Genomic DNA, 15,622 nt, shown 5'->3' on the forward strand with positions numbered 1-15,622 from the left:
CAAACTTGTAGTCTATTCAAGGTTAAAAAAGGCTTCTAAGGTTTCTAATTTCCACTTTAAAATGTCAGACTTGATTTGCCCTAATGAAAAATGTATCATCCCCTACAAAAAAAATTCCATTAATTATAATCCAGATAATAATTCACAAGTCCTGTTTCTGCAGGCTCGTTTTCCTGCTGTAGCAAACTGGCTCAAATGAAGATCCTACATCTGTATATTCAAAATGACACAGTAATGTCAACTTGTTCCCTTTTCGTTGGTCCTCACTACTTCTCTGTTGGTTGATCTTCTATACACAGTGATCCCTACAACAACATCACAGCTTTGGACCCAGAGAAACTGAAGATCTTCAGAACTGTGCGAGAGATCACAAGTATGTGTGTGTATGAATGTGTGTGTGTGTGTTGAAGTTTCAAGTGCAAGTGTCAGTTTAGTGGTGTGTTTGTATGGTGTTCTGTAACACACCTTCTTTGTTTGTAACACACCTTCTCCGGTTGCCAGACATTCTGAGTATCCAGTCATGGCCGGAAACTCTGACAGACCTGTCAGTGTTCTCCAACTTGACAACCATACAAGGAAGAACTCTTTACAGGTGACGATCTGTCTGTCTGTCTCCCTCACTGTCTGACATTATACTTGTGTCTCTGTCTCTCTGCACTAAGGAAAGAAGAAATATCTTGTTCACATTCTACAGTATGTGTACACTGAACCCATCACCATCTCCATCTGTGTTCAACTGCATTGTAGACCTGTTGTGTCTTGTGTGTCTTGTCACCACTTTCTCTCATCCTCTTTCATCCCTTTTCTCATTCTCTACTCTGTTCTCCTCTCTCTCTGTCTCTTCTGTCTCTCTGTCTCTTCTGTCTCTCTGTCTCTTCTGTTTTCCTCTCTCTGTCTCTCTGTCTCTTCTGTCTCTCTCTCTGTCTTGTTTGTCCCATCAGAGGGCGCTCTAAAAGGTACAGTAGTGTTTGTGACAGCTGTTATACTAATCTTCCTGATATGACATCATACTTACACAATTTCCTCCTTATCACCTGTGACTATGCTAAGCAACATTTTACTCAGAATTGGTTATGTGTTGTGTCTTGAATTGTATGGGAAGTGTCTCAGTTGGTGGTGGTGGTGGGTGAAGGATTTGTGTTGAGGTATAAGGTAACCACTATCCTCATGATTGTATTTTGAACTTGATCATACCATATGACCATAGACACGTCTACGTATAAGTGAAGAGTTGGGTACTGGGAGTCACTGGGTGAATAAGTGTTATTGATGAAACTAATCTCAAAGACAATGACATATGCATTCCCTACATAGCAACATACATATTTTCTGTCTGCATGTAGACAATTAGTGTTTGGGAGCAGCAATGCCGATTGCGCAATTCATTTTTTTATCTGTCCTGACTTGATGTTCCCAGCACCAGTATACATTTGTACATATTTTGTCTGAAGTATCCTCCATTCCCTCCACCCTGATGGTTCTCCTCTCTCTGCTCCCTCACCTTTGACCCACTCTCCCTTCCTGTCATCTCACTGCCTCTCTACCCCTCTGCCCTGCCCATCTTCCTCCTCCTGCGTTATTCCCTCCTCCCTCTTGTTCAGGGGTTACTCCCTGCTGGTGATGCGCATCCCGTCCCTGACATCTCTGGGGCTGCGCTCGCTGCGGAGGATCAACGACGGCGGCGTCTACATCACAGGAAACAAGAAGCTGTGCTACCACCACACTGTCAACTGGACACGCCTCTTCAGCAGCAGCTCCCGCCCACAGCGCCGCCAGAAGAACATTGACGTCAAGGAGAATCGTCTCCAGAGCCAGTGTGGTGAGACAGGGGGACTGAGGAGAGAGACTGAGTGAAATCTCAAAATCATTGAGTGAATATGGCGGGTAAACTAGTAAAGTACTAATAGTTTTTTGCATATGTTTCTGTTTGTGTGTGTGTGTAGTTGAGGAGGGGCACATGTGTGACCCACTGTGTTCGTTGGAGGGGTGTTGGGGTCCTGGTCCGGACCAGTGTATGTCCTGTAAGAACTTCAACCGAGGAGGAACCTGTGTCCATCAGTGCAGATTTCTCACTGGGTCAGTAGTCAGTCAAAACAATGTATCTTTATTATAATGTAGATTTGTCAGTATGTCTCAATGTGTGTGTGTGACTATGTGTTCAACCTCTTTTTCAATCTCAATCTCTATGTTTTTCTCCAGGGAGGGGCGTGAGTTTTCAGGTCCAAAGGGCGAGTGTATGCCCTGTCACTCAGAGTGTGAGGTCCAGGAGGGACAGCTCACCTGCACAGGACCGGTATGCACACCTCTGACCATATCTCTCAATGCATCATAAAAAGACATAAGCTCAGAGTGATCAGTTGAAAAGTGTCTCTCAAAATTGTCAGGACTATCTGAAATGTAGTGTTTTTCTGCCACCTTGTGGATGATATTCTGGACCACAGTTAGATGGAAATTGTCCTCTCTCTCCCTCTCTGTCTCTCTGCAGGGAGCTAATAAGTGTGTGGTGTGTGCCAGTCTGAGGGACGGTCCCCACTGTGTGTCTTCATGCCCTGAGGGAGTGATGGGGGAGAAGGGTCTCATCTTTAAATACCCCAACCAGCAGAGACGCTGTGAGCACTGCCACCTCAACTGCACCCAGGGGTGAGAAACGAGTCAGAGAATGGGGGAGGGGTGTGTGTGTGTGTGCGTGCGTTGCGTGCGTGTTAAATATCTCTCTGTTCTGTGTTTTCAGTTGCTCAGGGCCAGGCATTGGGGACTGTTTGGACTCGTCCAGATTAACCACTAGGTGAGTGGAGCCTCTGTCTTTTCTCCACATGTGACTGACAACCTGATATCTCCTCAATGTAATGACAATTAAAGTGTGTTCTGTGTTCTCTAGTCTAGAACACAGCAATCTTCATTATTGTACGGTGCATTCGGAAAATATTCAGACCCCTTGACTTTTTCCACATTTTGTTACGTACAGCCTTGATCTAAAATTGATCAAATAGTTTTCCCCCCTCATCAATCTAACACTATAACCTATAATGACAAAGCAAAAACTGAAATATCACATTTACATACAGTACCAGTCAAAAATTTGGACACACCTGCTCATTCAAGGGTTTTTCTTTATTTGAACTATTTTCTACATTTTAGAATAATAGTGAAGACATGTGGAGGCCAGATCATGTGACGCAGCACTCAATCACTCTCCTTCTTGGTCAAATAGCCCTTACACAGCCTGGAGGTGTGTTTTGTCATTGTCCTGTTGAAAAACAAATGATAGTCCCACTAAGCGTAAACTGGATGGGTGGTGTATCGCTGCAGAATACTGTGATAGCCATGCTGGTTAAGTGTACCTTGAATTCTAAATAAATCACTGACAATGTCACTTGCAAAGCACCCCCACACCATCACACCTCCTCCTCCATGCTTCACAGTGGGAACCGCACATGCGGAGATCATCCGTTCACCTACTCTGCATCTCACAAAGACACAGCAGTTGGAACCAAATATCCCAAATTTGGACTCATCAGACCAAAGGACAGATTTCCACCGGTCTAATGTCCATTGCTCGTGAATCTTGGCCCAAGCAAGTCTCTTCTTCCTATTGGTGTCCTTTAGTAGTATTTTATTTACACAAATTTGACCTTGAAGAACTCATTCACACAGTCTCCTCTGAGCAGTTGATGTTGAGATGTGTCTGTCACTTGAACTCTGTGAATCATTTATTTGGGCTGCAATTTCTGAGGCTGGTAACTGTAATGAACTTATCCTCTGCAGCGGAGGTAACTCTGGGTCTTCCTTTCCTGTGGTAATCCTTGTAAGAGACAGTTTCATCATAGGGCGTGATGGTTTTTGCGACTGCACTTGAAGAAACTTTAAAAGTTATGGAAATTTTCCAAATTGACTGACCTACAAATCTTAAAGTAATGATGGACTGTCGTTTGTCTTTGCTTATTTGAGCTGTTCGTGCCATAATATGGACTTGGTCTTTTACAAAAAATAAGACTATCTTCTGTATACCATCCCTACCTTGTCACAACAGAACTGATTGGATCAAACTCATTAAGAAGGAAATAAATTCCACAAATTAACTTTAAACAAGGCACACCTGTTAATTGAAATGCATTCCAGGTGACTACCTCATGAAGCTGGTTGAGAGAATGCCAAGTGTTGATGGCTTTACTATTATTCTCCAATGTAGAAAATAGTAAAAATAAAGAAAAACCCTTGAATGAGTAAGTGTATCCAAACTTCTGACTGGTACTGTAAGTATTCAGACCCTTTACACAGTGCTTTGTCGAAGCATCTTTGGCAGCAATTACATCCTCGAGTCTTCTTGGGTATGACGCTACAAGCTTGGCACACCTGTATTTGGGGAGTTTCTCCCATTCGTCTCTGCAAATCCTCTCAAGCTCTGTCAGGTTGGATGGAGAGCGTTGCTGCACAGCTACTTTAAGGTCTCTCCAGAGATGTTTGATAAGGTTCAAGTCCAGGCTCTTGCTGGGCCACTCAAAGACATTCAGAGACTTGTCCCGAAGCCACTCCTGCATTATCTTGGCTGTGTGCTTAGTGTTGTTGTCCTGTTGGAAGGTGAACCTTCGTCCCAGTCTGAGATCCTGAGTGCTCTGGAGCAGGTTTTTCTCAAGGAGGTCTCTCTCTACATTGCTCTGTTCATCTTTCCCTTGATCCTGATTAGTCTCCCAGTCTCTGCCACTGAAAAACATCCCCACAGCATGATGCTGCCACCACCATTCATCACCGTAGGGATGGTGCCAGGTTTCCTCCAGACGTAACGCTTGGCATTCAAGCCAAAGAGTTTGATCTTGGTTTCATCAGACCAGAGAATCTTGTTTCTCATGTTCCGAGAGTCCTTTTACTGAGGAGTGGCTTCCGTCTGGCCACTACTATAAAGGCCTGATTGGTGGAGTTCTGCAGATATGGTTCTCCTTCTGGAAGGTTCTCCCATCTAAACAGAGGAACTCTGGAGCTCTGTCAGAATGACCGTCGTGTTCTTGGTCATCTTCCTGACCAAGGCCCTTCTCCCCTGATTGCTCAGTTTGGCCGGGTGGCCAGCTCTAGGAAGAGTCTTGGTGGTTCCAAACTTCTTCCATTTAAGAATGATGGAGGCCACTGTGTTCTTGGGGACCTTCAATGCTGCCGAAATGTTTGGTACCCTTCCCCATATCTGTGCCTCGACACAATCCTGTCTCGGAGCTCTACAGACAATTCCTTCAACCTCATGTCTTGGTTTTTGCTCTGACATGCACTGTCAACTGTGGGAACTTATATAGACAGGTGGGTGCCTTTCCAAATCATGTCCAATCAATTGAATTTGCCAACATTTCATCAAAAATTGTTATCGCTTTGTCATTATGGCGTACATTGATTAGATTTTTTAAAATAGTCTCTAGAATAAGTCTTTAACATAGCAAAATGTGGAAAAAGTCAAGGGGTCTAAATACTTTCCGAATGCACTGTATATCAGCTGCTGATTGGCTAATACCTCTTCCTGTGTCTTTTTCCAGCCAACCCATTATAGGCATTGTTCTGGGAGTTTTGGCAGTGGTGATAGTGGGCATCTCTATCTTTGTGATGAGTGTTCTGTACCGCCGAGGTCTTGCCATCCGGCGCAAGAGAGCCATGAGGAGATACCTGGCGAGTGGAGAGGTGGGAAGGGGAGGGGAGAGAGGGTGTGTGTGAGTGAGTGAGTGAGTGAGTGAGTGAGTGAGTGAGTGAGTGAGTGAGTGAGTGAGTGAGTGAGTGAGTGAGTGAGTGAGTGAGTGAGAGAGAGAGAGAGAGAGAGAGAGAGAGAGAGAGAGAGGAGAGAGAGAGAGAGAGAGAGAGAGAGAGAGAGAGAGAGAGAGAGAGAGAGAGAGAGAGAGAGAGAGAGAGAGAGAGAGAGAGAGAGAGAGAGAGAGAAAATAAGGATTTTTTAAAAGCACTGTTTGTGTGTGTTATTGTCTTGATATGTCCTGATATTAACTGTGTGCATTTGTGTTTGTCTGTAGAGTTTAGAGCCCTTGGACCCTGGTGAGAAGGGGGTCAAAGTTCATGCGAGGATCCTGAAGGTCCGAGAGCTCCGTAAGATCAAGCTGCTGGGCACCGGGGTGTTTGGCTCCATTCACAAGGTGCTTACAACATCAACCGTCCCCCTCTTAAACCCCCTATTTTCATCATCACTATGCACCTTTCTACCATTTACCAAATTGTGCTTCTTACCTTACTTGTCTTTGTTTCATTGTGAGGTAACCCCTCTCCCCCTGTCTTTTCCTCCACCTTTCTCAGGGCATTTGGATTCCTGAGGGAGACTCAGTAAAGATCCCCGTGGCCATAAAGACTATTCATGATCGAACGGGGCGGCAGACCTTCCATGAGATCACAGACGTAAGAAAATATATATACACTACCGTTCAAAAGTTTGGGGTCACTTAGAAATGTCCTTGTTTTTGAAAGAAAAGCTAATTTTTTGTCATTAAAATAACATCAAATTGATCAGAAATACAGTGTAGACATTGTTAATGTTGTAAATGACTATTGTAGATGAAAACGGCAGATTTTTTAATGGAATATCTACATACAGTGGGGAGAACAAGTATTTGATACACTGCCGATTTTGCAGGTTTTCCTACTTACAAAGCATGTAGAGGTCTGTCATTTTTATCATAGGTACACTTCAACTGTGAGAGACGGAATCTAAAACAAAAATCCAGAAAATCACATTGTATGATTTTTAAGTAATTAATTTGCATTTTATTGCATGACATAAGTATTTGATCACCTACCAACCAGTAAGAATTCCGGCTCTCACAGACCTGTTAGTTTTTCTTTAAGAAGCCCTCCTGTTCTCCACTCATTACCTGTATTAACTGCACCTGTTTGAACTCGTTACCTGTATAAAAGACACCTGTCCACACACTCAATCAAACAGACTCCAACCTCTCCACAATGGCCAAGACCAGAGAGCTGTGTAAGGACATCAGGGATAAATTGTAGACCTGTACAAGGCTGGGATGGGCTACAGGACAATAGGCAAGCAGCTTGGTGAGAAGGCAACAACTGTTGGCACAATTATTAGAAAATGGAAGAAGTTCAAGATGACGGTCAATCACCCTCGGTCTGGGGCTCCATGCAAGATCTCACCTCGTGGGGCATCAATGATCATGAGGAATGTGAGGGATCAGCCCAGAACTACACGGCAGGACCTGGTCAATGACCTGAAGAGAGCTGGGACCACAGTCTCAAAGAAAACCATTAGTAACACACTACGCCGTCATGGATTAAAATCCTGCAGCGCACGCAAGGTCCCCCTGCTCAAGCCAGCGCATGTCCAGGCCCGTCTGAAGTTTGCCAATGACCATCTGGATGATCCAGAGGAGGAATGGGAGAAGGTCATGTGGTCTGATGAGACAAAAATAGAGCTTTTTGCTCTAAACTCCACTCGCCGTGTTTGGAGGAATAGAAGGATGAGTACAACCCCAAGAACACCATCCCAACCGTGAAGCATGGAGGTGGAAACATCATTCTTTGGGGATGCTTTTCTGCAAAGGGGACAGGACGACTGCACCGTATTGAAGGGAGGATGGATGGGGCCATGTATCGCGAGATCTTGACCAACAACCTCCTTCCCTCAGTAAGAGCATTGAAGATGGGTCGTGGCTGGGTCTTCCAGCATGACAACGACCCGAAACACACAGCCAGGGCAACTAAGGAGTGGCTCCGTAAGAAGCATCTCAAGGTCCTGGAGTGGCCTATCCAGTCTCCAGACCTGAACCCAATAGAAAATCTTTGGAGGGAGCCGAAAGTCCGTATTGCCCAGCGACAGCCCCGAAACCTGAAGGATCTGGAGAAGGTCTGTATGGAGGAGTGGGCCAAAATCCCTGCTGCAGTGTGTGCAAACCTGGTCAAGAACTACAGGAAACGTATGATCTCTGTAATTGCAAACTAAGGTTTCTGTACCAAATATTCAGTTCTGCTTTTCTGATGTATCAAATACTTATGTCATGCAATAAAATGCAAATTAATTAATTAAAAATCATACAATGTAATTTTCTGGATTTTTGTTTTAGATTCCTTCTCTCACAGTTGAAGTGTACCTATGATAAAAATTACAGACCTCTACATGCTTTGTAAGTAGGAAAACCTGCAAAATTGTCAGTGTATCAAATACTTGTTCTCCCCACTGTAGGTGTACAGAGGCCCATTATCAGCAAACATCACTCCTGTGCTCCAATGGCACGTTGTGTTAGCTAATCCAAGTTTATCCTTCTAGGCAGAGTTCCTCTGTCCAGTGTCTGTGTTCTTTTGCCCATCTTAATCTTTTATTTTTATTGGCCAGTCTGAGATATGCCTTTTTCTTTGCAACTCTGCCTAGAAGACCAGCATCCCGGAGTCGCCACTTCACTGTTGATATTGAGCCTGGTGTTTTGCGGGTACTATTTAATGAAGCTGCCAGTTGAGGACTTGTGAGGCATCTGTTTCTCAAACTGGACAATCTAATGTACTTGTCCTCTTGCTCAGTTGTGCACCGGGTCCTCCCACTCCTCTTTCTATTCTGGTTAGAGGCAGTTTGCACTGTTCTGTGAAGGGAGTAGTACACAGCATTGTACGAGATCTTCAGTTTCTTGCCAATTTCTCGCATGGAATAGCCATAATTTCTCAGAACAAGAATAGACTGACGAGTTTCAGAAGCAAGTTCTTTGTTTCTTGCCTTTTTGAGCCTGTAATCGAACCCACAAATGCTGATGCGCCAGATACTCAACTAGACTAAAGAAGGCCAGTTTTATTTCTTCTTTAATCAGGACAACAGATTTCAGCTGTGATAACATAATTGCAAAAGGGTTTTCTAATTATCAATTAGCCTTTTAAAATGATAAACTTGGATTAGCTAACACAACGTACCATTGGAACACAGGAGTGATGTTTGCTGATAATGGGCCTCTGTACGCCTATGTAGATATTCCATAAAAAATCTGCCGTTTCCAGCTACAATAGTCATTTACAACATTAACAATGTCTACACTGTATTTCTGATCAATTTGATGTTATTTTAATGGACAAGAAGAAGGACATTTCTAAGTGACCCCAAACTTTTGAACGGTAGTGTATATCTCACATACCCATTCTCAAGAACATCTTCCCCTTCAAATCATAACTGACCTGATAACACTTATCTTGACTCTGTTTACTAATGCAGATTTTTCTAATAACCCCTGCAGCACATGTTGGCGATGGGTAGCTTGGACCACCAGTACATAGTCAGGCTCTTAGGCGTCTGTCCAGGTGCCAGTCTCCAGCTGGTCACCCAGCTCAGCACTCAGGGGTCCTTACTGGAGCACATCAGGCACTACAGGGATAGCCTGGACCCACAGAGGCTGCTCAACTGGTGTGTGCAGATTGCCAAGGTGAGATACCGTGTGTGTGTGTGTGTGTGTGTGTGTGTGTGTGTGTGTGTGTGTGTGTGTGTGTGTGTGTGTGTGTGTGTGTGTGTGTGTGTGTGTGTGTGTGTGTGTGTGTGTGTGTGTGTGTGTGTGTGTGTATGCGTGCATGTTATTGTTACTGTGACCGAGGTGTGTGTCCTCTCCCACGTCAGGGTATGTACTATTTGGAGGAACACAGGATGGTCCACAGAAACCTGGCAGCCAGGAATGTTCTCTTGAAAAGTGACTACATGGTCCAGATCTCTGACTATGGCATCGCAGACCTGCTATACCCTGACGACAAGAAGTACTTCTACAATGAGGTCAAGGTGTGTTGGCTTCTTGGTTAGGTCCCATGGTCCGGAATAACTTGTCATGGACAATGTCTCAGCCTACTATTTATCTTCTTCTGGAAAAACCATCCTGTGCACCATCTGTTATCTTTTCTGTTAGGTGAGATGTTGACTACATACATGGACTGTGTATTTTCTGTTAGGTGAGATGTTGACTACATACATGACCTGTGTATTTTCTGTTAGGTGAGATGTTGACTACATACATGGCCTGTGTATTTTCTGTTAGGTGAGATGTTGACTACATACATGGCCTGTGTGTTTTCTGTTAGGTGAGATGTTGACTAGATACATGGCCTGTTTCTCTACATGTTTTCTATTGTTGCCATGAACACTAACTAATAGGTGTTTTTTCCCAGTGGCCAAAGGCTTTGAACTGGGTGCAACTCATGGTGACATAGTTCCCTGTCTTGTCTCTCTCACCACAGACGCCTATCAAATGGATGGCTCTGGAGAGCATCTTGTTCCGCAGATACACACATCAAAGTGATGTCTGGAGCTATGGTGAGTCACTGTGTGTGTGTGTATGTTTCGTGTGCTTTTATAGACTTTTATATCAACGGTAACTTGAAAGTACTTATGTGTATGTTGAGTTACCAGGATTTTAGAATGTCAATTATATTACTCCATCTTGCAGGAGTGACCGTGTGGGAGATGATGTCATATGGGGCGGAGCCCTACTCAACGATGCGTCCACAGGAAGTGCCTGACCTGCTGGAGAAGGGCGAGCGTCTCTCCCAGCCACACATCTGTACCATAGATGTTTACATGGTCATGGTCAAGTGTGAGTGCCCACCCTCTCTCCTTCACCCTCAATTCCTATCAGATCTGTGTGAAATGTGTTAGAGTACATTGCATTGAAATCATTTGATTTGCTATGAAAGTGTAGTATATAAAGAATGTTCAAACAACTGACACCATTTTCAAATGGGACTCACATGGCATGATCATCATTTACAGGCTGGATGATTGACGAGAATGTCCGTCCCACCTTCAAGGAACTGGCCAATGAGTTTACCAGAATGGCCAGGGACCCGCCTCGGTACCTTGTGATCAAGGTAAGACAGAATGCCACACCTGGGAGATAGCCATATAAATCAATGTTTGCTAAGAATGTGTTTTTTGGAGTCCACTCCCAAATGCCAATCAATACAGTCCCAAGACTGTGCTGTTTGCCTGAGTCACACTCTTGTTCATCCACACCAAATGTCAGCTCATGAGGATAATAATAATGATGTTGTTAGTGATGATGATGATTGAAGTTTATTTCTTTATCTTCCTCTGTTCACCAGGGGGACTGCAGCCCGTCGGACTCTCCCTCAGACGAGTCTCACCACCGAGTTACAGAACTGGATCACATGGAGGCGGGGCTGGAGGACCAGGATGAGGAGAGGCTAGGGGACGGCATGGCCACACCTCCTCTCTATCTGTCACAGGCCAGGAGTCTTTCTCGACTCTCACGAATGGAAAGCCACAGGGTGAGGGCTCATATAAGGCATCTCTCCCGATGCATATCCGATGCATACATTTTAAACTGTATGGGGCCAGGAGTTTTTCCGGACCATGTGACCTGACCAGGAAAATCCAAGTTATAGCCTATAGTCCTGGTCAGGTCACGTCGTCAATGTATAACATGGGCAGATCGAAACAACCTTTTGTTCAACTAGTTGTTTTTCTAACTCCCATCCCGTCCTGTCCCATTCCTGTATTCCCCTCAGGGTGTTCACAGCAGTCAGGCTGGATACCTGCCCATGAACCCAGGACTGGATAACTCTCAGGTCAGTCACTAGAGATGACAAAGATACATGAAAACCTACTGAAAACGTTTACATGCTAACACATGTATTATTGAAAGTCTTCCAGCCTATATCAAACCTAAAGGGTTGATCACTCATTTGACATTATACCCCCTGTACCTCTATATAGATGGTGTGGCCGCCAGCATCTCGCTCTCGCCTCAACTCCGCCCGCACTGTGTCAGAGAGCTCAGAGGGGCGGGGCACGTTGGTGGAGCTGGAGATGAGCGAGGACTTGGCTGGCAGCCTGCAGAGGAAGTGGCATCGGGAGGACAGTGCCTACATGTCCCAGAGGGACAGCATGTCAGGGGTGCTGTCTGAGACCCCCTCCCCTGACACAGAGGGGGAGGAGGACCAAAACGGATACGTGCTCCCCGGACTGGGTGACAGTCCAGAGAGAGGTGATACCATAGATAGATCACGAAAACAAACATACACACACAATATGCATAGGAACATATATCTTTGTGTTTCTGACTATTGAACATATTGCATTTTTATATTTTCTTTAAGCTATATAAATAGAGTCACATGTTTTTGTTTGTGGATGGGTGCATGGTCATTGTTATAACTCAAAGTGTCAGTGTTAATTACTCAGATCATTTCAGATCTCTGGATCACCTTACTCATTCCTCTTTCCCTTGTCACTGTTCTCCACAGATACGCTACTGTCTAGCTCACGGGTCACCCTTCCTCACGGGAGGACTTCCAAGGTTCCCTCATACCCGTCAGGACCCTCGGAGGACAATGACAGTGCCTGTGAAGAATATGAGTACATGAACAAACAGGCGTTCATGATGTCTCTCTCCCCCAGGCAGCAGCCTGGCCACTCCAAAGATGGCCAGTGGTTGAAGATGAACAAGAGGCAACGCTCTTCTCTGCCATCCCTGGACACAGAGTATACAGAGTGCACAGGGCACAGGACATCAGCTGGGGAGAACAGGGGAGGCCAAACCAACCAGGACTGTGAATTCCCTGCCCTCAACTCTGATTCAGACAAAATAGAGGAAAGGGGCTCTGGTGACGTTGAATATGAGTACATGGACATTCGAAGTGTTGGACCAGAGGCCAGTGAAAGACCAGACGATCCCCCAACACGAGTTGTCCCTCATCCTGGAGCTACGCCCAAACAGCGGATGAGAGGCGCAAGAGAGGTGGAGGAAGATGACGATGAATACGTAGAAGAGGACGACTATCATTACACTAACAGGCAGCCCAAGCTGAGGCAGGCTCTGCGAAGCAGGGAGGGGCTGAGGATGCAGAGAGGAGGAGAGGGAGAGGTGGATGAGTACGAGGACATGGATTCCCTGGCTTCCCCTGGAGCTGGGGACCCAGTGGAGTATGAGAATTTGCAGGGAGAAGGTGAGGGTGTAGTGGGGGGCATGGGGGGTCAGCGCACAGGGATGGCGGCATTTGTAAAAGTGCGTGCAGGGGTAGGGATGGGGGAGCCTGGTGGCGGAGATCGCTCATTTGACAATCCAGACTACTGGCAGAGCAGGTTGTTCCTGAAGCCTAATGCTGTGAGCACGTAGGGAAGTGGACCTCCTTCACCAAACCTGAAGGGGATAGCTGCCTCTGTAGCTTTTCCACATCCATTGAATTCAATGAAGGACCAGGAGAGGAGAGAAACCAATCCAAAGCCATCCAAATATCAAAAATATTTAAGACATATCTCTGTGTGCCATTTTTGTATTTTAAAGAGCGACTGACACTAAAAAGCTACTTCTTGTTTTAAAAATGGCCTATGTGGCATCAATATGAGTCAGAAATATTCATTCTAGTGTCAAAACAAAGTGTAAATCATAAAGTCAGTCTCGTTCAAAACAGAGATTTGCGAGATGATAGGAAAACATTTTATGTCACGAAATAAAGGGTACCGTATTAGTTTTCCTGGGGTTGGGTTTATTTCAATCCTGCCCACCATCAGTCATCAATCTGGAGGTTGTAATGCCCAGAGTCAATTTGATTTGACATTCGATATCTCTATGGGGCTAGATAGGGACCATCAGTAAATGGTACATGGGGCAATATTTTTTAAATATCAATAGCTCCAAATTTAAATGACTTAAAAACCTAATACAAACTATAAATTGTAGAAATTCATAAACAAATATTGAAAGCATTTAATGAGACAATTAAAAGATGTGCAATATGAAAAATCTACTTTGCCACGGTCACATACCAGCCTGCAGAAGCTAACTGGCAAAAGAATTTGGCTAGCACTAGCTATCTTAGGCAACTTTAAGACACAAGAACTGGTTTCAAGATATCTAGAAGGGTGAGTTACTGTAACTGTGTACTGTTTTGGTAGAGTGAATGTACAAACGCTTGCCACATACGAACACACACACAAGAGACACCCACATTATACCACCTTACAAGACAACTCTTGTTTGGCTTCAGTTATGGCCGCTGCATTTCTTAATGACCAAGCCAAAAAATAAGCCAAATCAGGAAGTTCAGCCATTAATGTGTCTGTTACAGGTTTACATTGATCATGTTTTTTAGCCATAATAACATATAGGCTTTGGGATGTTTTTCTTTTCTTTGAAATATGATACTGTATTATAAGTGTAAGGCACTGAGTGTGTGAAGCACTAATAGAAATGGCCGATTATAAGCTTTGTATATGTTTTTACTTATAAGAACAAAAAATGGTTTTGTACAATGTTATTTTTCTATGGTATTTTCATGTTTTGAAAATGTTAATGTAACCTTTAAGTGATATTATTGATTATTTTCTACATAATAAAACTCTTTGAAGAATGTATGTGATTGTTTTCATTAATTAGTGGGAATGGGCATAATTCACAATCTGTTTGTTGATAACAGATGTTTAATTCATTTCTGTGGTGTCTTGCTGTTCACTTGTTACACAGTCCCATTCTTCGGGTTAAGTGAGAAATGAATAGGCACACTCCATGTTGTCGTTATTCCAGTTGGGCTGAGCATATTACCAGAGCTCAACACCTGAAACAACATCCCAGGAACCACATTTATAGTGACCTTAGTACAACAATTAGTGTCCTTGTCAAGTTATTCTCTGTGCATAACGGTTGAGGTGTTGGACTGACAGTCTCAGGGACTATAGACTGAGTCCCGATAAGGATGCGACCCAGGCCAGAATTTACACATTGGTGTCAGAAGTGGGATGGCACCTTGATGCGGCTGTCCCTACAGCCTTCGGTAGAGGCGCAAGGAAATCAAAGATGCTGATCTAACGCCGTGTTCACATGCTATTGGAAACTTGGAACCTCCGCATTAAAATTAACTTAAGTTATTTTGCGCAGAGCTTCATACTGGTTGATTCCGAAACTTCCCAGGTGGGAAACTGGATCATTTTCTAGAAGTTATCAAGTCGTATCTCAACGATATTCCGCTGGCTGTATGAAAAGTGCTTTAGGGTTAGGGTTTAGGGTAGCAATGTCCCAAGGATCATAAACCCTGCCTATTTCTATTAATCAAATGTACACTGCTCAAAAAAATAAAGGGAACACTTAAACAACACAATGTAACTCCAAGTCAATCATACTTCTGTGAAATCAAACTGTCCACTTAGGAAGCAACACTGATTGACAATAAATTTCACATGCTGTTGTGCAAATGGAATAGACAAAAGGTGGAAATTATAGGCAATTAGCAAGACACCCCCAATAAAGGAGTGATTCTGCAGGTGGTGACCACAGACCACTTCTCAGTTCCTATGCTTCCTGGCTGATGTTTTGGTCACTTTTGAATGCTGGCGGTGCTCTCACTCTAGTGGTAGCATGAGACGGAGTCTACAACCCACACAAGTGGCTCAGGTAGTGCAGCTCATCCAGGATGGCACATCAATGCGAGCTGTGGCAAGAAGGTTTGCTGTGTCTGTCAGCGTAGTGTCCAGAGCATGGAGGCGCTACCAGGAGACAGGCCAGTACATCAGGAGACGTGGAGGAGGCCGTAGGAGGGCAACAACCCAGCAGCAGGACCGCTACCTCCGCCTTTGTGCAAGGAGTAGCACTGCCAGAGCCCTGCAAAATGACCTCCAGCAGGCCACAAATGTGCATGTGTCTGCTGAAACAGTCAGAAA

The 15,622-nt window shown here is 44.5% G+C and overlaps 1 protein-coding gene across 1 annotated transcript in view; it reads left to right on the top strand.

The window, feature by feature from the left end:
• The window catches only part of LOC139542632 (receptor tyrosine-protein kinase erbB-3-like), a 34,301-nt gene extending 19,980 nt beyond the window's left edge, over positions 1 to 14,321 (top strand). Inside the window, exons 10-28 of the mRNA XM_071348299.1 lie at positions 300 to 373; positions 502 to 592; positions 1,602 to 1,819; positions 1,944 to 2,076; positions 2,200 to 2,293; positions 2,486 to 2,640; positions 2,732 to 2,785; positions 5,514 to 5,655; positions 5,997 to 6,116; positions 6,274 to 6,372; positions 9,204 to 9,389; positions 9,578 to 9,733; positions 10,186 to 10,261; positions 10,395 to 10,541; positions 10,718 to 10,815; positions 11,050 to 11,235; positions 11,476 to 11,535; positions 11,684 to 11,954; positions 12,214 to 14,321. Coding sequence (XP_071204400.1) covers positions 300 to 373; positions 502 to 592; positions 1,602 to 1,819; positions 1,944 to 2,076; positions 2,200 to 2,293; positions 2,486 to 2,640; positions 2,732 to 2,785; positions 5,514 to 5,655; positions 5,997 to 6,116; positions 6,274 to 6,372; positions 9,204 to 9,389; positions 9,578 to 9,733; positions 10,186 to 10,261; positions 10,395 to 10,541; positions 10,718 to 10,815; positions 11,050 to 11,235; positions 11,476 to 11,535; positions 11,684 to 11,954; positions 12,214 to 13,085 — 3,232 coding nt within the window. The 3' untranslated portion in view covers positions 13,086 to 14,321. The remainder of the gene's footprint in view (positions 1 to 299; positions 374 to 501; positions 593 to 1,601; positions 1,820 to 1,943; positions 2,077 to 2,199; positions 2,294 to 2,485; positions 2,641 to 2,731; positions 2,786 to 5,513; positions 5,656 to 5,996; positions 6,117 to 6,273; positions 6,373 to 9,203; positions 9,390 to 9,577; positions 9,734 to 10,185; positions 10,262 to 10,394; positions 10,542 to 10,717; positions 10,816 to 11,049; positions 11,236 to 11,475; positions 11,536 to 11,683; positions 11,955 to 12,213) is intronic.
• The last annotated feature ends 1,301 nt before the right edge of the window (positions 14,322 to 15,622 follow it).

The sequence above is a fragment of the Salvelinus alpinus genome, chromosome 2 (genome assembly GCF_045679555.1).
Source record: "Salvelinus alpinus chromosome 2, SLU_Salpinus.1, whole genome shotgun sequence".
NCBI classification, from domain to species: Eukaryota; Metazoa; Chordata; class Actinopteri; order Salmoniformes; family Salmonidae; genus Salvelinus; species Salvelinus alpinus.